The sequence below is a fragment of the Amblyomma americanum genome, chromosome 6 (assembly GCF_052857255.1).
Source record: "Amblyomma americanum isolate KBUSLIRL-KWMA chromosome 6, ASM5285725v1, whole genome shotgun sequence".
Lineage (NCBI taxonomy): Eukaryota > Metazoa > Arthropoda > Arachnida > Ixodida > Ixodidae > Amblyomma > Amblyomma americanum.
In genome coordinates this window covers 13,561,966-13,587,268 of record NC_135502.1, presented here as the reverse complement: position 1 = coordinate 13,587,268, position 25,303 = coordinate 13,561,966, and the positions used below count along the sequence as shown (strand labels likewise).

Sequence of the window (25,303 nt, the reverse complement as noted above, 5' to 3'; positions counted from 1 at the left end):
TTGAGAGGCTAACGAATGGGTAACAGGGCTCTATTCGTGGCTTCATTGAAACAGCCTTCAATTAAACACCCTTAAAACTAAATACTTCCTCTTCCGGCCAAGAAGAACCCATCCGCCTATCAACTTCGATTTAAAAATTCAGAACGTTACTAACAAACAATCCTCTTCAGCTATATTTTTGCGGATAGCATTTCAGGAAAACCTTTCTTGGACGTCTCATGTTGATGCGCTCCGAAGTGACATCTCGGACGACCTCTCGGAATTTTGAATAAATTAAGATATCATGTCCCACCTCAGGTGAAAAGGCAGATCTACTATGCGCTCTTACATTCACGTTTTTCTTTACTGTCTTCTACTATGTTCTACAACGCCTAAGACTAACTTAGATGCTCTTTTTTCTTTGCAAAAGGGAGTTGTGCGAACAACAGAAAATTTAGGACTTGCGGAAGACAGTACACCTCTTTTTGAACCAAATAAAATATTGCCCATCCATAAATTGTGTAAATATACATTAGCCGTGATAATTTCGCACCATTAGCAAAAGATCAAACATTTCAAACAAAATGTTGTGAGAAGTCTGCTACATATAATCTACGAAAAAAAAACTTGTTGCCAAGGCCATGTTACCGCACAATATATGGCGATCAAAACGTAAGATACCAGATTTCCTCAACGAATATCCTGAAATAGTTCAAACACTGTTTACTTCCACCACGGAGGAGCGATTCAGACGAACGGTAAGGGACTTTTTCCTAAATGAAAATTAAAACGATAGTGCTGGGCTGATATACTCGTTTTCTGTTTCTAGTCCTGGTCATAACCTCAACTCTGAGCCTTAAACATGTGCACTCAGACTACTGCTGATACAGCTGTTATGTAACTTTTAACCAACCTGTTGTTTGACGTAGTCTGTATTCATGTGTCAGTCATGTCCTAGTTTACCATGATGAGTTATTGTGCTTCTTTTGCTGTTTTATTCTCTTGGATTACGTGGGTGTGCGTCCGCAGCAGCCAAGGGGGGCGCGGCTCCGTCAGGCACGTCTACTGCCTTTTTGTCGCGTCCCCCAAGGCGTTTCTAGAAAAAAATGTCGTGAAAAGATGGAAGGAAGGCCACGATGTGTAGAGCGTGAAACATAACCACTGATCCCGTACAGTGACAAAATCATGCATCGACAAAACGATGAATAGCCGAGTTCGGCGAAGTATCAGGTGGAGCGATGGAGAGGGAAAATTTCCAAGGTAATGCTAGCAGCGATTGACCAATGGCAATGATAATTGGACTATTCGGGTCGTGCAGTGGGATAAGGGGTAATTGGAGGTAGTTGAGAGGAGACTCTGTCTTGCAGCTATCCAGGAACAGGTATTGATGAGAATAATGACAAAATCGCCAGTTCAACGCGGAAGCAGCAGCAGGAAGAGGAACCAGAATTGAAGTGGATGAAAAAAACCGACAGCGCTTCTCAGCTAGGGGTCGACGAGTGTAACATTTTCATCGTCTCTCAAGAAAAGGACACTCACATGTCCAAAAGGTATGCTGCTCGAAAACCCTTGCGGACAGGGCAACTTCTGCTGTTCTAAGAGGGTAAAATAGAGAAATATTATTCCTAATAAAGAAACATTATTCTTGCATAAACTTCACTACACAAAGAATCTGACCTTACTGTACTTGTGCTACTTCAGTTTGTGAAAGATTGTTTAGTTTCAACTACACCCTATTCTTCTACCTTCCCTTTCTTTCTTGCAGCTAAATTACAATATCGGTACATTGAATTTTGAAAACAAGAACATTTGCACTTTATTGGCTCTTTGGACGTCCTGCATGACCACAAGAGTCCCTGTTAATGGTGTTAACCCATGCCTTTGGTGTCCTCAGAATTGATCCGCAAGGGTTTGTGTGCTTTACGAGTCGCAATGAAGCCTTAGCAGGCAGCCACGAGTCGAGCGCGCATCCAATACATAACCTGAAGATTTAATGCAAACACGACGATTTCCAAGTACGGTTCTTCAAGTGCACTGCGTAACATGGACGTCTAAGCTATTAATAACGCGCACTTTGCAGGCAGTAATCGTTGTGTAGAAATATGGCCGGTTGCCCACTATATATTTGAATGCAATAAAGCAAAGAATTGTGCTGTACCTATAGGCGGCCATCGGGTTTCATTCCGACCACATGAAATGAACCAGACACGAACAACGGAACGCGTACCTTTCGACACAGTCAGCGGTATCTGGCGACGTAGCAAGGGCTGGAATGCCCGCGTCATATGTGTGTTGACTATCACTCGGTGAATCTGTGTATTGAATCTGCGCCGTTGGAGCTGGCACGCTTGCGTGTCAGTCCTAGCTGGCGCTATAGAGGCACCAATCGGAAGCATCGATTCACCGAGCATCAGTCAAAGCATATCGGACGCAGTACTCATCCCCACCGTTCGTCGTTATAGGCCACTCTTAAACCGAACCTAAACCTGAAAGGAAGACAGAATTGGGGAGTTTAGTTGGATGCAGCGAAAAACACGTAGCTGCGGGATGGTGGGAGATTTGTCATCAACAGGGAGAGGGTAGGCAGAACTTCTAAAGTTATAGTTTGTTTTTTTTTTCCGAATCGGCACGCATGATTAGATTCGGACCAGTCGGCGTGATTTGCTTCATTGTTTGAACAAAGTTTGCTCGATCACACATACAAAGCCATCGATGCTAACAGACACGGTCGCATTTACTCTCTCACATTTGGCACTACTTTCCCAGTGTTTCTTCTTTAAAGTATATGGTGACTAGAACTGTCGGCTGTCAGGGAGGCCGTTTTCGAAAGAGAAGTGCTACAGAGCAAAGCGGAACTAAAGACAATAAATTCGACGGGAGGGCAGCATTGGCGGTATCCGGCTTCGCTGCACTCTGCTGGCCGTTATCTTCAGTGATTCACGAACTAACCCAAAACAGCACACAGCGGGATTTCCGGGGTTCCGGTGTAATTTAAACCATATGGTGTTCATTAGCATGCGCCCAAATCTAAGCACGCGCTCAATCCTTTGTTCTGCCGGTACCGAACCCGCCAACTTGCGCTCAGCTGTGGAACGCCGCTGCGACTCAGCCGCGTCGGGTAAAATAGTATCGGTGTCCCGTTTCAGAGAGTACGGTCGGTTTTTTTTTTTATTTCACTCCGACGATATTCAGTACATTTTGCCTCTTGTCGTCTACCACCAGTGGCCGCATTTCTGAACGAGGACTCGAGACGCCAGAGAATACGAGCCCTAGCATTCGCTTCGCATTTTCCGCCATCGCGGGGGTCGCGTTTCGGAAGGCTCTCATTCTACATCTGCATTCGATTATACCACTCCGCCCTCACAGCGGTGCAGCCAAGGGACTGGCAAGAAATATCGACAAGGAGCCGTGTGCCAAAGGAATTAAGGAATGAAAGGGAGTGGCGAGAAAAAAAATAGACAGGAATTGCAATGCAAGTCAAACAGCCAGGGCTAGATTGGAAATAGTAGGAAACTCGTCGCGGTGGCTTAGTGGCAAATGGCGTCCTGTTACTCAGCCGCGATTTTGTTGATTCGGCCGTATTTCGATGAACGCAATAACGGTCTTGTATTGAGGTTTTGGTGCACGATAAAGAAAACCAGGTGGTCAGAAATAATAAATGTCCTACACTACGTATTCCGTTCCCTATATCGCACAGCGTTGAATTGGAACACTGTGGGATGTCAAATTATTATCAGGGTACGGCATCGCGAGCCGACGAGGATGTTGGAGCTAGTTTTCATGCCACCTGATTTTCGTATGTTCCCGACTGGGGACTGCAGCGCCTGTCGCTCAGATAACCCCCGCAATATTTTGTTAAAGGTGCTGCTCGGTACCACTCCAGGACCAAAAGCTGGATCTCCATTGCGGCCGCCAGCTTCGATCCACCACTAGCGGTACGACATATCTCCGTCCACGGAGACAACACCAGCGCCGACCGTCGTCATGGCGCAGCCTCTGGACTGCGGACATTAATATTGTCAATTCTATGGAGGTAACTGCAACACACTTCCTAACATAGGCGCAGTGGAGTCCTACGTTCTTCAGTGTAATATGCCCTCATCGGTGTGCTCTGTAGGTGGCAATATGAATGACGACAAAAATACAGGCAGTAAGACAAAAGAAAAAAAAAGTTAAGTTTGGCGGCCCTAATCCTGTGGGAAGAGAAAGACGGAGAGAAGTACGATTTTTTTTTTACTTTACAGTTGCTGTATGGAGTGAACCAGAAGTGGCACTAGTAACTGCATGAGTGCGAGGAGTTGGTCGTTCCAGAGGGATAAGGTCGCTGCCGGCTAATGCGGAAAAATAGAAACTAAAAAAAAGTAAACGCGAACTCGGACACGCTTTACCCACTTGTTATCAGGAAACGAGCTCAAAACTATTTCGGTGTTTCATTCGAACACTATAACACTTCAGTCTTAGGGAGGAATGAGAGCGCCATTGGTCGAGCAGTTGCAAAAGAAAGATGCTTCGCAGAACGTAACTCTAAATGGAAGACTAAATGCGGTATCCGGAAGTACTCATCAAGGCCAAAACGCGGCGCAAAGATGTGACCGTACGAGGGCCTTCCAAAGATCAGCATCCCAACTCACCCGTTAGCGGCTCGTCGTCGAAGGCGCGTGCCAATCCTGCGAAGCGCCACAGCAACATCGCCGCTATCAGGCCACGAAGGTGTCGCAGCAGGAGCGGGGCTGATGGGGCGCGGGGGGCCCGCCTGTACGACGGTGCCGCCGTCATCGTCTCCCGCTTATCCGTTCCGTAGCGAAGCCACAGCGACCGGCGGTGGGCCGTCCCGCATTGGGAAGCACCAAGCGCGCACGCCACTCACTGGCCAATCGGCGAAATCCGCGGGCGCTATGACTCCGGTCACGGGTGCCGCTGTGCCGCAAGGGCCACCGTCGAAAGGCGCAGCAAGAGAAGCATGACACCCGCACCTACTGAGTCGCCGAGGCGCGCCGCCGTTGAAAGCGGCCGTCAGCCGCCCAGCTCACGCAGCACAGTCCTTGTCACTGGCTTCACTCCAAATCGCCACTTCGCGCGCGTCCGGGATGCGCGGAGCGGCGGATGAGCGGCACGCTGGAGTGCGCGGGTCGGGAACCACGCAACTGGCAACGCACGAGCGCCTCGGACGAGCGCCGACGCTCGACTGGCCCGCCTCTCCCCATTGCCGCCGCACTGCCCTCCTCCCTCCTAGCGCCCCTTCGGCCGGGAGAGCGATGCCAGCGCCGCTGCGCGCCACCTGCCGATGCGAGGAGGCGGTGGCTGGTGCGCAACGCGTCGCTCAAACCTTCCCTCATCCCTAAGCGGGCTGGAGGGGCTTGCTTGTTCCCGGTGATTCCAGGACTCTGCGATTAAACCGCTATTCGCACTCGACAGTAAAGTTGATTGTATCCCTCGCACTGCCCTCTGCATTACTGTGCAGTTTTGCCCAACCTGATTGCGCTCGCGGGCACTGTGCCGACATATCTACATTGGTGTCTACATCGAAAAACCTTAAAACAACGTTTGAGACAAATGCAAAACCCTCCTGGCGCCGCTCACCATGAGCAATTCTTTCTTTAGTTTGTTTCAACTAAGCGGGCATTTGTACTGCAGTGTTTTCAAATTGCGCTCTTCACGTCAGGCCAGCGTTTAAGTGTTTGACTTTGTGGTTTACAGATGAAAATACCGATAAAAGTCCGCCGAATGAATCGAGAAAGGTCAACATCCGGGACATAGACGACGTAGCCAGGCGTCTATTAAGAAAAAACTATCGAAGTACGCAAGACAGGGGCATAGTGGGACGGAGGTACCTTTGGATTCAGTAGCGTAGGCGTGCCTTTCCTTATTTTGCACTAACAAGCGAAGCGACAAGTGCTTGACTGTACAGACACTGCCTCGAAGCCACGCATAAATGTCACTAAAAGCTGACACGTTCTGTCTATTTTGACGGTCAAGAGGCAGCTCAATCACTGCTGTCACCACACAAAACACGTGATACCATGTCCTCTCACTCAACTCAGTGAAACAGCCAAACGTTAACATGACAACGCACCTTCTGGCAGTTCATCTATACTTTAATTTTTGTTTGACGGTTATTCTTTTTTACTTCTGCTGCTTTTAAATAGTGATGGCATTTTCTTTTACAAGCACAGCTCTACATACGACAATTTGAGCACTAATTACTTGTGAACCGAATTCTCTGGCTGAAAAAAAGGGACAAGACAAACTATAAGACTCTCCGAATTCATCGGAATGCCATTTTAATCACCGCAATTTTAAAATATAGCCCCTTCTTCGCCTAAAATAATATTCGCCCAAAAAAACGAGAACTGCATTCTAAAATAAACACCAAAAAATTTCCTCCTGATTGCGCCAAATAACGCACACTGACATCGCTCAGCATGCGAGCGTCTGTTGCGCTTCACCTCCATCGAAATGCGGCCACGTTAAAGAAACCCAGGTTCGGATCCTTCAGACCTTTCGACGCTTTCAACTGCAGAGCTTGGTTTCGCTCCTGTTACGTATAGTACTCGGCAGGCGAAGGACAGTAGGCAGTAAGCCACCGCGGTGGGCCCTGCAAGTGAACGGACAGTCAGGTGTGTGCAAATGCTTGCCAAGCCTGGGGTGTCTCACTCCCGCTCTCCATCCTCTGACGCTGGCATGCCTCGATCGCATGCGAGCAGCAAGAGGCGCTCGTTTCGTCGTTTCTTTCCCGCCTCCCTTACGGCCGCGCTAAGTGTGCAGGCAGCAGTCGCCAGAGGCCGCGTAATGACCTGTGCTCCGTTCGGGAGCCAAGCCCCGCGACCTCTAATCAGTAACCTCCAACTCTCGGAGTGCGTAACCATCTTTCATCCGGACGCAACGACCACTGGCTATGCCTGTCGGTTCTCTCCACTCTAGGCATCGCAGCATTTTCAGACATAGTGCGGAATCTCTGGAGGGTGGATCAATGGTGCACGTTGCACATCTGCTTAGTGAAGAATGAGAGAGAGTTACGTTTGTAGTGCGGCAGCCGGTAAAGGCATGAAGCGAAAAGTTTTTGTCTTCTCGTGGATAGGCAGAGAAGTTGTCGAGAGCTGACTGTCTGTATCGCAGCTGGTCCACAGAGGACGTAATTCATTCTTTCTGCTTGGGTGTCTCCGCAGTTACTTGGTGCCCGCAGTTTTGATAACAAGTGCTGTGAAAGAATAAAACTAGAGATAATAACGTTTTCGTTTTTTTTTGCATCAGGTGTTTGTGAATGATAGTGGAGACCGACATGGGCACTTGTAGGTGATGCAGAGAAGACATAACCGGCAGCCCGATATGGTAACGGAGTGGATTAAAAGACTAAACAAAAGCAGCGAAGTGCCTACAGAGAGTCAGATGGACAGAGCAGATGAGGAAGTTCCCTGGGATAGAGTGGCCGCAGCTGGCACAAGAGAGGTTATATCAGCTATACGTCGTCCGGTGGGCGTATATATAGCTTAAATAATGATCCTCATCATTATTATGGTGATGGTGACGATTATCGCCAGTGATGTTCATGAGCAGTGCTTCAGCTCATATGTTGCGTTCAAGGGTAGTGTATTGACCCTTCGTTCTCTGCGGAAAAGAGACACTGGTTTGGTGCAGGAAGAATACAGCACACGAGGCGGCACAATGGGTGAAAGCTAGGCAGCGGACTTCTGAGCCGAATGGAGAACTGCACTGTGCAGGAATTGCGAACCGGGAAAGTCGGTGCGCTTCCATTACAGAAAGTCTTGCTGCTTTATCCTCGCTTGTTGCATGTGGTACAATGATAAAACGACTTTTTGTGGCTCCTGGCGAACACCGCAGCTGCAGGAAACTAATATCTGCGTGTACAGTGTCGAGGTGGAATGCAAAAAAATTGGCTGTGGTTCAGTTCGGGTTAAACTGGAGTGACGCGATAGCTACAGCTGGCCGAGTGGAACTTGCTCAGTTGAATTGCAAAGTCAGTCTTTCGCCCCTCCGTTTCACTGGGCGTTCCTTGTTCATCTTCGTCCCACTTGACACGGCGCATGCGCACAGCTGTGGCAGCTCGGTTTCGCCGCTGCGCCGCGCCGCCGGCAGCAGCAGCTGCTCCGCACCATGTGACCAACCACGTGACAGCATGGCGGCGCCGCCAGCCACGCTGAAGGCTCGAAATGCTACCGTAATGTAGGTATCGCTACAAAACTTTGGTTGGGACAGTTTTTTTCGTCACTATGTCGGCTGTGAATACCTGAGGCGTTGGAATGAACAATCAGAGAGCCACCCCTTCTCGAAAATGAAATGAAGAGGCTTTATTTAAATTATTATCATTATAGAGTTTTAGTTCAGCGGGCTTTGCGTGATTGCGGGCTTAGCGGAATAACGGTTCCAGAGTGCGCCTCCGCTGGACGCAAACGGGAAAATGGCGCTAGCATGGGCAAGTAATTTTCAAAAGCTAGCGTAGAGGCTTTTGCGCACTTAACGTGGAAGCATCCGGCTTCCTTTTCAGCGAGAACTGCCCGCTTCAGCCGAATAAGGAGTCGTTGCGGTTTTGTTAGGCACGCTTGCCGGCAACTGCGCGTGTTGTTGCCTTTCGCTATGACTAACCCTGCTTCGACGACAAAGTGAAGATGGTAATTCAGCTCAGCTTTTGAGATACGCTCTCGATTCTGGCGCTCCTGAGGCTACCAAACAAAAATGTCCTATGGCCGGCTATAGCTAATTGGCCCCAATACCTATAAACCTTTCCTACGGCCGTCGATAGCTGTAGTTTCAGGCGTATATATTTTTCTATAGACAGCTAAAAACATTTATATGCTTCGGAAGCTATAGCTCTGGTGGCATATATTTTTGAGTATATATCTGGAAATAAGCACCGCTTTGGACCTGTATCGACGATCATAAAAGGCCGTAGACGGACAAAGGTTTTTTTTTTATACACGCCTTAAATTAGGGCGTTTTTGTATCGATAATAATTATAATGGAGGCTCAAGCTGCGCTGCAAACGTCTGCAACCGGCAAGATTGTAAAACAAACACCGTGAATATAATAAAAATAAGTTTTGAGCATTGTCACGTTATTTTATGTATTCAAATAATTTAAAACACGGCAATGTATATGAGGATTCCGAAAGTTTTTTTGAGCACTGCTCGTCATGTCATGGAAAGTATTCTTGCTTGAGCAGTTTATGCTTAGCATTGCTTTGACTAGATGGTGCCAGTGTGCTTACGATTGTTATTTCGCATAGCTTCAATCCACCAGGGTGTGCATGGACATTTTTCTGGCATAAATACGCATTACTCTATAATTGGATTTAAGAGATTATAGCATATATTATTTCGGTAACAACATTTTAAAGGGCCTTTCACCTTCGTGCAATGTAGATCGCATTTAGCGTTTCCGTGACACTATACTAAACAAACTGTCGGGATTAGTTGCACGCGACACGCTAACGTATTCTATCTGAAGTCAGCTACTACGCTAACGCTGTACTAAAACGATCCATTGTTGCAGTGCACATTCATGAAGAAACCCTATCAAAAAGAGGAACAAGGTGATACAAGACGTTCGTTACAGGCATGAAAGCACTGTATTCTGTTTCTCCACGGAATCCTTTTAGCGACCCAGCTTGTTCCACGAGTCCTAATGACCAACACGTTTGGTGCTGCGTTGGTTTTCACTAGTACATATACCGACCAGTGCCGGAAACCTACAAATTTAATGCACCTCGCTCAACACTACTTGCCTTTCTGAAAGGCTGCCCACCGGCGGACTAACCTGCCTGAGTCGAGAGAGCTGTTTTCATGCACGCACTCAGCCACTGAAACTTGGGCGCCTAAACGCCGACCCGCACTCATGCTGACAGACACGTTCGTGTGCAAATAGCCGGCTTTTAAGCGTGCGTCGTGCTGCTGTCCCAATTTAAAGATAACCGCAGACACTTATGGCCCTTCTCAGTGGCAGAAACACAAAGCTCAAATACTGCTGCGCTGCTGTCATAAGGTGCCGTTTAAAACGCTGTCCGACACTCGCTAATGAGCCAACCTCAGAGATGCAGCGTGATGGGAATACTGAGCATTCTCGCAGGCGATGCACGCCACCCGTTTCTTCCCACGGGTTTCACGTTTTTCCTCCCTGCACCCTGCATAATTGTTTTAGCGCGCTCAAAGAAACACTGCACTCATTAACCATGATGAAATCTCAACATGATGTACAAAAACCATGAGGAAAGTTAGCCTGACTCACTTGTCTCATCAGACTTTAGAATACGCCCAACCATGACTTCTGTTCTGTGTGCATTTGTTGCAAGAAAAACGGCAGCCTTATTTAAACTCTTATACATGACTGGACGGTGCACGAGAAGAATCAAACGATACATAACATAGAACAGCAGAATAAATGAATTGATGATGATACCCGTGCTTTCAATATCTGTAAATTGAAACGGTTAATGGTCGTGCTTATACGGCTCTTCCTGCTATCAGCAATGCAGCTTTAATCAGGTTTTCATGTTGAAGTCAGAATCCGCCTTTGCGCACTTTCAGCATCTGAAATACACAAAAAAAAGGAATGAAGTAGCTTGCCCTTGGAACTGTAACTTCGTAACCGGCTTTTCCGTCGTGTGGGTGGGCCTTTCATTGCGTGCTTTACCGCGTCAAGACTTTGCCAGCAGTGACCGTGCTTCGAAATTTAACAAAATGGCTTGAAGATAAAGAAACTATATGGCAGCGAAGCATGAAAATGCAAACGATAGCGCTGCCGTTAAGAGGCAGAGAGAGAGCTTAGCGTGCACTAGGGGACAAACTCCTGGTAATGATACCTAATGGGAAATAATGAGGCCGAAATGAACTAGGGAGGAGCATGTGACGCGGGTAACTGATAACCCATGTCCTGCTGTCAGGGCACCAGGATGGATTCCAAGAGAAGTCCAGCAGGGGGCGGCAGAGAGCAAGGCGGCAGGTGAGAAATATAAGTTTGTTGGGAGAACCACGTCATCCATCGATGGCGCAGTACAGGGCTGTCTTCGTCCAGCAGTGAACGTAGACAGGCGCGATGATTATGATGATGAGGATGATAAGGGGGAGGGGGGAGGAGGTCCTCAGTCTTCAGGTAATTCAGTGGATGTGATTCGGTTAAGGAGTATTGTGGTGGTTATTAATGCGCTCCACGCCTCCCGTGCTTTTGAAGTTCTGTGAACTCGATTGAACGCACGAAGTGCGTCCGCTGAATTACCACATATTGGCTCGCAAAGCTCTCTGCCGAGAGCGGGCTCTTGGTCAGTGCGACGGCATTTCAAGAAGTAATAATCTTTTAGAGCGGAAACTCTACTTCAGAACCAAAGCTGCAAAACCAGGGCTATCACTGAAGCCTTGACGTTGCCCTTAAATAAATAAATAAAATAAATAAATAAATAAATAAATAAGTAAATAATTAAATAAATAAATAAGTAAATAAATAAATAAAAGTTGTCCCGACTGGGATTTGAACCCGCGGCGGCAAAAACAAATCTGCTTCACTGGCCACTACAAGAGAGCATTATGCCATCGCCACTTTTTTCTTTATAACTATGCCATCGCCGCAGGTGATCAAAACTCGTGTTCAACTGCAACATACTCTCGCGCTGTGCACTGCACATCATCAATTTCATAGCCTTCCATCTGCGGCGAGAACAGATCTGATCAGCTGACCCTCGGTCAGAGCTTAACCTGAGTCTAATACCGTCACCATACTTGTCGACGACTCAGCAAAGCAAAAGCATGACTCAATCCGGCTAAACGCATGCTTTCGCTCGTCTGTTCCATTTAACTACGCTAAAACCGTACCGCTATTTTTCTTCAAAGAGGCAGTCATTCGCTGTCTCAGTATAACACGTTAAAACTATATGCTGGTGGGCGTGGAGCGCACCAGTATTTTTCTGGCATTAAGCGTGTTCCGTGGCGTCAGCTGTGCAACTCACGAAACGAACGGGTGTTAAACATGGTGCGCTTAACACCGACTAAATAAGCGCGCAGATTTGCATGTTAGAACGGCCTTGAGCTTAGCTGTGGGTTCTCTGTGCTGTCGTAGAGAAAATTCGCCGCCAGCCTTGGTGGCTGTATAGTACCAGTCTAGAATGAGTCAACAGCAGCCCGGCCAGGATACGACGCTCGTCGTTCACGGTCACCGTAGTCGTGTTGGTTTACGAATTACGAATGGAGCCACTGCTGACTAACCATCCCCGTAAAAACCGTAATGCACAGGTGTGGCCCTGGATGACACAATGGGCTGCTCTAAGCTGTTTTTTTCAATTGTGCTTGCCAAAGTCAGTTTCTCTATCGTAAAGTTCCACTTGAACTGGACGGCCCACCTCGCGGCCGCGTGGACGCTCGACGCTACGCATTGTTGAAAACGATTAATACTTTTTTTATCCTGTGGCCAGGCATGACCCTAACCAAAACACGCCTCGATCGCAACGGTTAACCCAGCTCTTCATTAAAGCCAGGGGGATGCAGCCATTAATACTAGTCCTTTCAATTTTGCTTTCTTTTTTCTTTATTTCGGCCTCCCCCTTTCCAAAATTTTCGCAAGTAAAAAAAGAATTTGGCAGCACTAAATTGTTTTCCTTCTACCAGGCAAGCTTTGTTGGCAGCGTGTATGGTAGCGCCTCAGCGTCTGAGGACATCTGTGTTGCTCGAGATGATTGAAACTCAGAACTAACCGTTTACACGAGTCTTTGAAAGCGAACGGATGTGGTTAACCAAGCAAGGCAATACAAAGCAGCACCTGCATTCAATGGCCTTGTGGGGGAAGGTGGCCGGATTTCAAACGTATAGATCCGAGAGGCATGGCGAAAGAGTCGCGTCAGAGCAAGTGCAGTACATCAGTACCTGGGCTCGTATTACGCTGCAGGAGGCAGCGGCCCCTTCAAGCCGCCCGCGTTGATCGCAGTTCATCTGCACACTCGGAGGTTCTAAGCGCATGTCGGTGATGAACAATAAGGTGTACGAAGCGTTCCCTCTAAACATTCTGGATGTGGCACGACATGTTAAACATTGTAGAAATAAACGCTGGTGTGGCTTTATGAGCTTCAGCGCTTCCTTTTAACGTCATAGACTTGAGAGGATGAGTTACTTTCGCACGTGGATACAAGCAAGAATTTACGAAAATAAGAAAATAAAAAAAATCTTCGCTCGCACGCCAAAGACGAAGTAGAGCCAGAGTCGAAAATTTGTCCCAAGCGCTCTCTCGTTTCCGTGCGCCAACTCGGCAGGCGAATCACTTCCGCATCCCTACAGCGAAGTGAGGAGCTGCGCAGTTTTTACGTTTGTTTCCCCGACTCGATCGGAGGGGCGAGTGATCTATTGGACGAAGCGGTACGAAAGTATCCGCAGCAATGGCGAAGAGCGGCGCCTTGAAGGGAGAAGGGAAGCGAAAGGCCTTCCGGGAGGACGACGACGCACGGGTGGAAAAAAAAAAAAAAAGAGCGGCCAATGGCGTCAGCTGGGACATGAGATAAGGAGAATAACCGAGGACGGGAATAAAAACAAACGGCTAAAAGGAGCGATTGGTGGTGGTGCTGACACGTTGGGTCGTAATGCTACTCCAGAAGACAGAGGCGAGAGAACTTCTTTTAATTTACACGCCGAAGAACACATGCGTCTCAACAGTAATTCGCAACAAAACCAGAGCCAATACCCGCGAGCTGAAGAGAGAAACGTTTGATATTGAGACAGTTTCCTTATTTCTGTTCGCTCTTCGATATTCTTCTCAGTATTGAGGGTGTGAAACCGTATCAGGATTCTAACACGGGTCAACAGTTTTTTAACGGTTGAAGCGTCCGCCACAGCGGATGCCAGAACACTAGTGAGCCGCGTTAGGTAGCCGACATGTTAACTAAAATTAAAATTGTTACCTTTCTAACTATTAATGGTGGATGCTCTATAACCAACCTGCAGTGCCCAGGTGGCGCTGAAATTGTGCCACTGTGCGCCTAAGAACCACTGCCGACATCCGCTTGGGTCGCGTTCAAAAGTGAGACCATATTCTGAACGATTAGAGGCTACCTTTTATTTTTATATTCACGTTCATTAACTTCCTTTTGTAGCGATAGCTACATTACGGTAGCATTTCGAGCCTACAGCGTGGCGGTGCCATGGCGGTGGCAGCGTGGTCACGTGGTTGGTCACGTGACCAGCTACATGGTGCCGAGCAGCGGCTGCGATTCAACTGAGCAAGTTCCACTCGGCCAGCTGTATAGCTATCGCGTCACTCCAGGTTTAACCAGAGCTAAACCACCGCCATTTGTTTTTCAATCATAATAATAATAATTGGCTTTTGGGGAAAGGGAATGGCGCAGTATCTGTCTCATATATCGTTGGACACCTCAACTGCGCCGTAAGGGAAGGGATAAGGAAGGGAGTGAAAGAAGAGAGGAAGAAGGAGGTGCCGTAGTGGAGGGCTCCGGAATAATTTCGACCACCTGGGGATCTTTAACGTGCACTGACATCGCATGGCACACGGGTGCCTTAGCGTTTTTACTTCAATCAGTAGCGTGTTTTGCTATAACCCTTTGTGCACCAGGGAACATTTTTCCCACTTGCTCCAAGTGCCGGCAAACCAGAAACCATGCACCTACGTACCTTATGCTTGCGTGCGGAATACTACCAAACTATCAAACAAGTCATGCAGCGGGTTATATTCCACTAACGAGCCTCCTTGGTGTTATTTGTGTTTTTACAACCGCGGCTCTAATGATCGAGGCGACTCAACCAGGCAGAAAAAAAATTGTTTAGTTTTTGGGCCTTTTTCATGGGTTAACTGCCTCAAAATATTTTTTGAAGAAATTCTCAATCCTAATACAAGTCGTCCATTCCGTCCGAAAGACTCAGGCAAGAACACGTGCCACATTCGAGGTATTTGTAGAAGTTGATTGGTACAACTTTGTACTCCTTTTTCTCTGCAAAACCAGTGGTCTAAGCGGATTGAAAATTATGTCACTTACCTCCTAGATTCATTCGGAGTGAAATTTTATCATTTATATGCATGTGAGACGTGCATACAGCTTGCGCCTTCTAAAGGGATAACATGAGATATTTATTTTTCATGCATGAACAAAATGGTGAATCGTAGTAGCGTTTGAATAATTTTATAACAGAATCTATAGCGGCCCGACAAATTACCGCAATAACAAAATTTATTCTGCTCACAACTAGCGTTAATGGCGCCAAATTAATTATGTAAAATTCATTAGCTGAGCCGCTGCCATTTGTGAAAACGATGAAAATTCGGTTTAGGTTAAATAACTAAAGAAACTGTAAGAGGTGTGCGAAGGATTAGCGCTCATCCTGTCTGATTCTTTTTCTATGCCCACGTCTTAAGCGCTAGTCTTACTTTTAATATGAACCACAATCAACTAGCCCAGATTTCTGCTTTAACTGCTTTGTTATAAGAGCCAGTGCTTACTCTGGTACTGTTGCCGTGGGTGGGTGGTCAACTAATTATTCTATGTATTTTAGAAATGTATTGGGTTGATAATTAGATTGGGAAAATTAAACGATGTCTGAGGTTGCACATATCTATATGCATTATTGATTTACTTTCTCGCTCAGTTACGCGGGAGGCATTGTAGATGCCTTATGGCGCAAAGATGTGACGATGACTATAAATTTTAATGGTTCAAGGGCAACTTTGGCCAATGAGCGCCAAGACACAAGCTATTTTTCTTGAGTGGAGGTGGGGTCACAGACTCTGTTTTTCAAGCATTTCATCCGAGAGAAGACGAACCTCTGGCCAGGGGAAAGCTCGCACCCATTGTATCAGTGAGTACCCGGTGGCACCACACTCTAAATATTTTCACACATAGCGTTTCACACATAAAACCGGTCCTGCCACGGACCGGTTTTAAGCGTGAAACGCGGTCCTTGGCGGCATAAACTTCGTTTTGAGCACCACGTGACTGAAAATAAGCGTTGTTTTCGTCCATACAAGCGTGACGCGCGTTCAGGATACCCCTACTCGCTTTCTTTTACGCATGATGCAAGATTCCGTGCGTGAGGACCGGAAAACTCACGCTAAGAAAAAACCCGTGCGCCCGATCTCCCTTCTCCTCATCACGCATATTTTTATCCTGATACATATCCCTAACGGAGGCAGCCGACGCGACCGTTGCTCGCTTCTGATTTGCTGCTGTGGCTTCCTTTCATTTATACTTCTTTTCATGCGGAGACATTGAAAGTTGGCGTCGCTTCAGTGATTTTGGCGGGAAAATGTGGCCTGACCGCCAGAGCCGTCGGAGCCACCGGCCATAGTAGTAATCTCTTTTGTGCGTCGTGTCTGCCTGCGTTTCAAGCGTGTGCTGTGTGGCGTGCTCGTTTCTGATAGTGAAGAGTGGCGGAAAAGCAACAGCGTTGTGGGTACGTTGACATCGGTTTACCTACTTGGTGTGCCACGCAGTAGGTGCAAGAACACCGAGTACGACTGCCCAGAGTTCACGTGCAACAATGGCGCCGCTCTCCACGAACTGTGGGCGCTCATCGGCCATTTTTTAATGTCTAGGTAAGCAAATTATATTTAATGTCCTCACTCAACATTTGTTTCCGAAATATTTTCCGAGAAACGACGTTTTCATAGTAAAGTGTAGAGATCTTCTTATTTCCACCCGATCTTCGCCTCACGGTCAGGTCAAGTTCTTAGCTGCCATTTGATTCGGGTCGTGTGGTCGACCGGGAGAGATGACAAGAAAGGAGAGTTGCTCTCGCTGCCGTTTCTGTGAGTCGTCTCGTTCGCCATCCGGTTTAGTCTGTCTAGGCGTCTTGCGCTCGTTCGCATTTGCTCTTCGGCGCCAAAGTTTCGCGGCCGCGTTGCGGTTCGCGTCGGTGGCCATTTTCGGGAGGGGAGTATTAGTAGCACTGGCGCTCCTTGAGCCTCCTGGTTGCTCGCGCGTGGGGTGGAAAGCGCCTGCTTCCACCGTTTTCCGCGGAGAGCGTTGAAAATGAGATAAATATGGCATACCGCAATTCACAGTCGAAGCGAACATTACGACGCGTTGAAACTTGTCGCATTACACAGAAACAGCGCGTTAAGGCCACACTAAAAACGTGCCTGTTTGTGCTGCACATCGCGGCTGGAGTTCGCTTGTTTAATCACAGTGCGCGACGCATCGATCAAATAGTATTGTATTGAAATCGCATGTGAATGTGGGCGGCACTACAACCTAACCTTATATTTTATGATACAATTCTGTTACCATTACAAATTTCAGTCTGCTGGGTGAAGTCGCAGTCGTGTGTAATTAGTATTTGCATTGCTTGGAGGCAACACAAATAGGTTTGCGGTTTGGTATTTATAGAGCCAGTGCTGCTGTGGGCGGTGGTGTCAGCTGTCCTGGCGGCAAAGATGCAGCACAGTGGCGGTCATGCTGTGTTCTCGTAATGACAGCATACGAACGGGAAAAAAAGCTGTTCTTTTAGCAGCTCAAGACCAGCAGACGTGTTAAAGCTGTGAATTCGGACTTGCACATTAAACTGCAGATCCACAAAAATGCCGTGACAACAAAAAGCCTGTGCTTTGTTTCGTACCGACTGCTGCGACTAATAGCTTATCTCTGGAATGCATATTCCTGAAATTCGCGACAAAAGCTATACTGATACAACTAAACGTAGTCACAACGAACTCTATGTTAACGATTTTTTATGATTGACGTATATATTTCAGACCCTGTGCTGAGCGCGTATTCTTTCGATGTAAATAGTTACTATGGATTTCAAAATAGCGATTTTTATGACAATCATTTGAACGATTTTCGACAATCTTTTTGTTTTCTGGGTGTCATGAACTGTCCTATACTACGGAATTTATAATTCTGAACTGATATGTTTATAAACTTCGCTTGTACCGTCCTCGGCAAGCCACATGATAACCTATAATAAAAGCAAACTACAAGATCACGAAGCGAACACCTCACCTCTGCAACAGAGCAGAGGTCAAGAAAAATTGGAACGGCTCCTTGCAATTGGTTAGGTAACGTGAGCTTGGAATCGATGGTAGTATATATCGTCATTTCTGCTCAGCATGAAGATTGCTGCTTGACTTAATGATGCGATCCTGTGAGGCATTCCGTCCTTAAACGATTCAACCGTGTGCTTTAGAAACAGATGTAGAATCTGGCGTTATTTGTAGTGAGTAAATCTGTTGCAGGTTGAACATATCAATGACATACTCACATACGTGGTGCGCACAAAACTCCACGTTGTGCGTAACTGTGGAAGACTAAAGCATGCGATCAAAGCCATTTAAAAACAAGAACTGATAAGACGCAAGCTAATATTGTACTCTTTTCTTCAGACTAGTCTGCACCACCTGCTGAAAAATGCGACCAATATGGTCCTGAGCCCAAGGCGAAGGACGATAACTGGGCAGCAACCAACATGGCTGTTGGTAGTAAGTTTCTATACGTCTGCATTTCGCAAGCTTTTTCAATGGTATTTCTTCTTAACAGAGCTAAGCGTTCTCTTCACAGATGACGACTAAAGTTAATGAAACAGTCCTGTCAAGTGGAACTCATTACACACAAGCTAATGCGCTCGGAACCAAGAAGGTATTCTGCAAGGGTCAGCTGTGTGATGAGCCATGAAACGAAGCAGCGGCGAAACTGGATGTCGTACACTGGCCTCGATCGACACATACCTGCGGCCAAGGCTCGCATTAATTGCCCAATCTCAACGGTGAGTAAAATCGTTTATCATAACCGAAGTTTCATGCGTAATTCTAAACTTGTTCATTCTGCCAACGCTCTCATTTTGAGCCGTGTATAACGAAGATTTAACGCCGCAGTCGCAATGTGAGGCTGCGCCAGTGAAATAGTTTTATAAAGTTGTAATAACTTCTCTAAGTGAGATTTCTCAACTGTTCACTCCATCAGGTAGCACTTTATTTTGTTAATTTGATCTTTGCCAGGTTTCACCCGCAGTCATCGTTGGCCCGTGCATTTCGTGGGGAGACAAGAAGCAGCTGGTATGCTGCAGAGAGCCCGTGCAATCGTCGACCTGAAACCCGACGCATCTCAGAGAAGACCTTATTGCGTGCTTTGTTTGTGAGCATATTACGTAAAGTGCATTACGTATACGGAGATTTTATTCAAGCTGTGATAGGATTTGCCGGTATAGTCGATATCACACGCGCGCAAAAAAGGCTACGGGATTTTGTTGTCGAAGCTCCACTATGAGAGAAGTTATACAGTCAGGCCGGAATGAAAAACAAACAGCGCGTGCCAACAAAACAAAATATCTTGCCTGCGTACTTGGGAACAACAATCTTGATTCATGTTTAAGGGCAAAAGGTCTACCGAAGGGTATATTCATTAAGTAGTTATAAATTAATATCTGCCTGCAAAGTGGAAAAGTATGGTATATGTGCACTCGCGTTTCATTCTGGCATGACTTTACATAGCAGTTTTCATGCGCTCCTTTAAAACGGCATCATGAATGCATCTTGAGCCTGTTTTCTACTTAATATATTTTTTCTCGGATTGTTCTTCTAGGGAAACATTTTTGTAACTTATGGTAAATAAAAAGTTCCACTCATATTTACAATTCGTTTTACTTCGCGTTCGTATAGTGCTCCTCAGCTTTGCTTCTACACGTAAAACCTAACCACACTTCTTAATTAATTTACTTTATAAACGTATATAGGTGATGTAATGACGCCGTTAGTTGTAGAGGGTTAGTTGTAGGACTGGATAGGCGCACTTGCGCAAGATACTTCACGGAAATTTATCTTGCACTGCCTTCAATGGAGCTTGTGTTCGTCAGAAAACTAAAAAAATTCTCGCTCTCTAAGCCTATTTTCGTGCATGATATAAAACCTACCAACTTTATGGAATGGGTATTTTCATACTGCAGCTCCTAAACGATGTTGAAATGAGGCGACCTTCTTTTGCACTTTTCATTAGCAACGCGGTCCATATGTAGGAAGATGTCATGAAACTAGAGTTTAAGCAAAATGTTAACTGTATTCTTAGAACATTCAGGCTCATGCTAAGATTGTAAAGGCGACGACAGTGAATAAGCGTAGATAGGCCACTTTTTAAATGTTTTGAAACCCGCTTGTAATAACGCGCAGTACTAGAACGCGAGAAAAAGCGTTCTAGTGAAGGCATAGTCGTTTCAGGCAATATAGCACACAATGACGAATAGCCGGTCTTGAGCAGTGCGTAAGCACTCGATATGTGCCGTTAATTACAAAATGGTGAGAGTAGACAACGGATTAATGAAGTAATGTCTAATTTTTTGCTTTATACTTGTACTGTAAATGACATTCTGATTTTCTAAATAGATAGCTATCTTTTGTTACGTTCTCCAGCGGAGTGCTCTTGTTTGCACATAGCCGCGAGATGAAAACTGAAAGTAATTTTTTTGTAATTAGCTATTTAATGGTAATCATCAGTATCTTACAAACCGTCCCCAGGCCATAAATGCGGCACAACAAGAATTTCCTGCTTTCAGCTTCCTTTCAAATGTTTTTTGACGGCCTACACAGCAGGAGAATGCCGCATCGAGTAAGTGAAAAACCATTATTTCCTGTTTAGCGTTCGGGAGATCGCCATTCACACATGGCAAGCGTGGGCGCTGAAAGTGCACCACGCCCAAAAAAAGCGTGCAAAAAATTGCCTCCACTCACGCTTGGCTAGCGTTACTCCTCCTGTGAGTCATGTTTAGAAAGCGTGATTTCTCAATCGACACTCACGCTTGCTAAGCGTGAAAACACACCACGCTTAGAACAAGCGTGCAAAAAATCAACACTCGCGCTTGCTAAGCGTAAAAATTTTTAGAGTGCTGCAGGGATCGAGCCTCTCACCTTCCGCATACGAGCGGATGCTCAAACCACTAGGCCACTGCTGCGATGGCGCAAATATGTACTCCATTTAGCAACAAGAAAATACCAGCTGGTTTCGGAGTGGTATTGACTGCTCCATCAATAACAGATTATGATGAAGTCTAACTAATAAAGAACGAGTCTGTGTCAGGCGAACGGCGAGTGAAGTTGCTACAAGGGGTGTCCGGAAAGTAATGCAACTATGTTTTTAGTGCGAAAGCTACATTGGCCACGAACTCGCACTTTCGCCGTGCTCGCATTCCCACCGTGGTCGCACCGCACCACGTGACCAACCACGTGACAACAACTAGCCAGACAACCAGACTAACCTGGAATTGCAATCAAGATCAACCAAGGCTAGCCAAGGTTCACCTTAGCTTTCGTTACGTATATCCCGGCATAGCAGAGCCAAGCCACTGCCATTTTTTTTTTTCTGACACTCCCATTGGCCCAGAGGATTCGGACTGTCAGGTTTGGTGGGAGGGTCTCTTAGCCTTTCAGCGCTACTTAGCGCAGTCCGCTCAGAGCTTTGGGAGCATCAGAATTGCTGTTCTTGCGAACGTCCTGATAGTGCCTGTGTCCCGACGCGCGATGGAGTCAACACTCGACCAACGGTAGGCGATCAGATTCTGTGCTAAGCTCAAACGTCTTGCCGAAACCTACCAAATGATTCAGAAAGCCGACGGGGACACTGTTTTGTCGTATTTTTGCGTTTCAAGATAGGAGAAGTCGGTTAAGGGGGGCCGGGAAGAGGGGGACGATGAATCCCGCTGTGTACAGCCAACAACCAAAAGTGACCAAAGTGTTTCTTGTGTTCGTGAAGTTTTGAACACCGACCGTAGAATTAGTGTGTGGATGATGGCAAAGACTCAGCATTGCTAAAAACACATAGTCGAGACCCTAAATATTCCGAAAATCAATGCGCACGATATCGTTAGCGAAGGTTTGAACATGCAGAAATTGTGCCAAGCTGGTCCCCAAACTCTCGGCTAACGACCAAAACAACAACCCAAAGGTGAACGCGAGTGAAATTTTGAAACGTGGGCAAACTGAAACTCATTTTTTGCACAATGCCATTTTCGGCGACGAAACATAATTGAGCACGAACCTGAGACAAAGCGCCAAATTTTGGAACCCCCTTGGCAGAGGACAGCAATTGTCCTTTTCAAAGTCAAGTGTGTGGTTCACTAAAAAATCATAGCCCAAGGGCAGGCAGTTAACGCTGCCTAGTTTTTTCTTCAACGTATTTTAGTTTCTTGCTGTAATTTTCTTACTGGACCCGTCTGCTTGCGCGTATGTAAAGGAATATCTGTGTGTAAATATGCCTTCATTATGTGTATTCGTATGATGTGTATCTGCGTATTTATTATTTTAAAATTATGCTTAATACTTAGCGCACGTTGCGTCTTTCAGTCTCCTCGTCCAATTTCCTTCAAAAGTGCCAGAAAGATGAATTTCGATACGCAATTCTACCTGGCTAGCGGCCTTCTGATCATAGACGGTAGGAACGCACCTTGATAACGCACAGGAGCGGAAACGGAAAGAAAATTGCGGGAGTTTGTGGAGGGGGAGGAAAAACGTAGTTGAATAAAAAGGAGTTTGCTTGCGCTTATGGGTGGAGTCCTTATTCCAGGACTCCACTAGCTTGAGGTGCCCAGCAGACATGTTGCATGAGGGCCCGTTGGACAGCAGCGCCTCCCACCGCTCAAAAGAGGTGTTTTGCGCCTGTGAATTGTTTGGTTTGTCCCCACATCTCCACGAAATGTGGAATAATGTAGGGCGGGCCTGGCACCAGAGACATCTGTCGGGGCATAATTTTGGGTGTACAGGATGTAGTTTAAGGAAGTTTGGTAAGGTTTTCGTGTGTATTTACCGCCAGGAAACGGCGCCAGGGATGTCTAATGCCCTGGGAGGGGAGGGGGGGGGGGGAAGTGTCTGCGCTGAAGACGTTGAAACTCGAGACGTTTGTTATACATTTGTGGAGGGTAGAGGGGTAACGGGGCCCGATAGGAAAACTACGCGCTTCCGAGCTTCTGTTCCTGTGTTCTTGTCTTAGAAAGCATAAAGCGCCAACGATTGCGTCGCAAGAGTTGTCCAATACTATTCATAAATGAAATATAGCGGTGGAAGTATGTTTTCTTCGTTCATAATTGTAGCGGCATATAGCACTCACATTGTAAGAAACATTTCGGGTTATATTTTTATCTCAGTATTATTAGTTCATCAACCACAATAAGCTCTTTCTATCTGCGGTGCTAGGGAATGTACTCACAAGTCAACCGTTTTTCTACTTGAATTTACTTCAAACTTCAAAACCTCTCGACAAGGTGGACAACAATTGAGCACACCTGCTGAATATTTTGGCTGCGTATGCTTTGTGAAGCAGTTCTTTTCATATGTTTTGCGTCCACCTTAAACCGATAACCGCACGAGTGAATTTTATTTTAAGTCGTTTCCTTGTATTTTAATGCCGACAAGGGGGATTGCCGAGTATACCGTAAAAGAAGGACGCGAAAACTGGCAATCCGATCGAACTCTGTGAGATTAGCCATAACACCATATTCAATAGTGAAGGCCCATAAGCAGTGCAAAGGCTGCCTCGGCGTATATGACAAGGGTGAATATCCAGCCCTTCAAAGCCCTTGCTCGACCTTTGTGCCCCCTGCTGATGCATGCTAGACCTTGGCAACCTCAGCTGAGGTGTCTTATCGTAGGCCCGAGCCTCGCTGTGCAGGTCACGCATATGAAAGCATTTCGCTCTCCTTCTAGCGCCGTCGGTGGTGCGCCGAGCGTCCGTCAATGCACAGCCGGAGCGAGCCTTGAGCTCCAGCGCTAGTGCACCTCTCGGAAGGCCTTTGTGAAGGCGATGAGTGCTGCTAGGAACTTGTGCACAGAGCGCTTTCCGTCGTTTCTTTGTTGCCACCCACCGTTTAATCTCTTTCGGCTCTATCTCTGGCTACGGCTGCACGATTTGTTGGGCCGAGTCAGCCGAGAGGTTTTGCAGTGTCTCGCTTGCCAGCGTATGCGCATCCTGGTTGCCGGAGCTTCCCGCGCGGCCTGCGCTCTAAACAGAAATGAGTTAAAAATGAAGTAATGTTTTCACTAGCGCACCTCTTTCTACAAAAGGGAATGTTCTAGAAGACAGCTCACTCCTTTTTTACTCTCATATAGTGTGGCATTCAATCCAGCAATATCTGTAGTCCCCGTTCGGAGGCATTTCCTTCACACTCCGGCGTGATCCTTTCACTGGCGCTATTCCTTTTAACGAGCACTAGCTTCCGCACTGTATCAGGTCAGTGACAGCGCTCGAGAAATCCTGATCCAAGTAGGATCCCCGCCAAGATTGCCTGGGGCTCACGGGTGGTAAATGCGCAGTTTCAGGCTACTGAGCGAGTGATCCCTTTGCCACCGGTGCCTGTCAGTCGCACTGCCGCCAAGGCTATTGCCGCGGGGTCTCTGGCCGTGTTCGTGAAGATTTCCGTGGCTTCCTTGGGTGCGTGTTGGGTCCAGCACGACGGGCCCGTGGGCACCTGCCAATTCTGGAAGAGGGCGGGAGAACCACAAACCGAAGTCTTCCCACGGCGGCACGTGGCTCTCAATGTCGGCGTCATCACTTAACGAACGGCCATCTTCCGTGCGAAGATCCCTGCCCTGTAGGGACTATCTGCGGCGAGCCTCGGCTACCCTATTTCTTCTCCCCCTAACATTGCCTTCGAGGAAGAAAAGCAACTAAAGCGTTGAACGTATTGCCGTGGTCCTGTTGTCAGCATAAAGCGTATGATTTCTGTGATTGCACACATCTAAGAAGTTTTACTTTCCCTTGGAGCGATAGGCAATAAAAGCACCAAAGTACCTTGGCAACACCTTAAAAATTAACAGGCGCGGTAGCTCAGTGGCTTTTGCGTTCGGCTGCTGGTCCCAAGTTCGCAGTATTGCATCCCGACCGAGGCAGCAGAATTTCAATGGAGGCGAAATGCAGAAATGACAGTGTGCTACGCGAAGTCAAAGTGTGTTAAAGAAACACAAATGCTCACGATTAATACGAAGACTCCCCACTACGGCGTCCATCATTGCCCATGCGTCGCTTAGGGACGTTCAACCCCCTCCCTCCATATTGATTTATTTATTCATACTGTTAGTTCTCATTTGAAGGTCATGACAGAGAAGAAAAGCAAACGCTTTCTTAAAAAACACTGATACACATTAAAAGTTCAAATATGAAGCATTATAACGACGAACATTTAAAGTAAGAGCAACGCTAACACAAAATTGAAATACGTTACGCTGAGTCAAATGACACTACAGTACGACACGGACGTAACAATACGTTAGCGCCAGATGAAAAATTTGTCAAGACCAGTTTGAACCGCTATCATAATCGTACTGTGACCAACATCAAAAGGCAATTCATTCCACCGCTCTATTACGTCAGGAAAGCAGCTACAACGAAATACGTCAGCGCATGTGAAGTAAGGACGTA

At 46.7% G+C, this 25,303-nt stretch overlaps 1 protein-coding gene across 2 annotated transcripts in view; it reads right to left on the bottom strand.

The window, feature by feature from the left end:
- The window catches only part of LOC144136337 (cell surface glycoprotein MUC18-like), a 435,727-nt gene extending 430,561 nt beyond the window's left edge, over positions 1-5,166 (bottom strand). For both annotated transcript variants that reach the window (XM_077668585.1, XM_077668586.1), the window contains exon 1: positions 4,611-5,166. In XM_077668585.1, coding sequence (XP_077524711.1) covers positions 4,611-4,755 — 145 coding nt within the window. In that variant the 5' untranslated portion in view covers positions 4,756-5,166. The remainder of the gene's footprint in view (positions 1-4,610) is intronic.
- Positions 5,167-25,303: the final 20,137 nt, after the last annotated feature.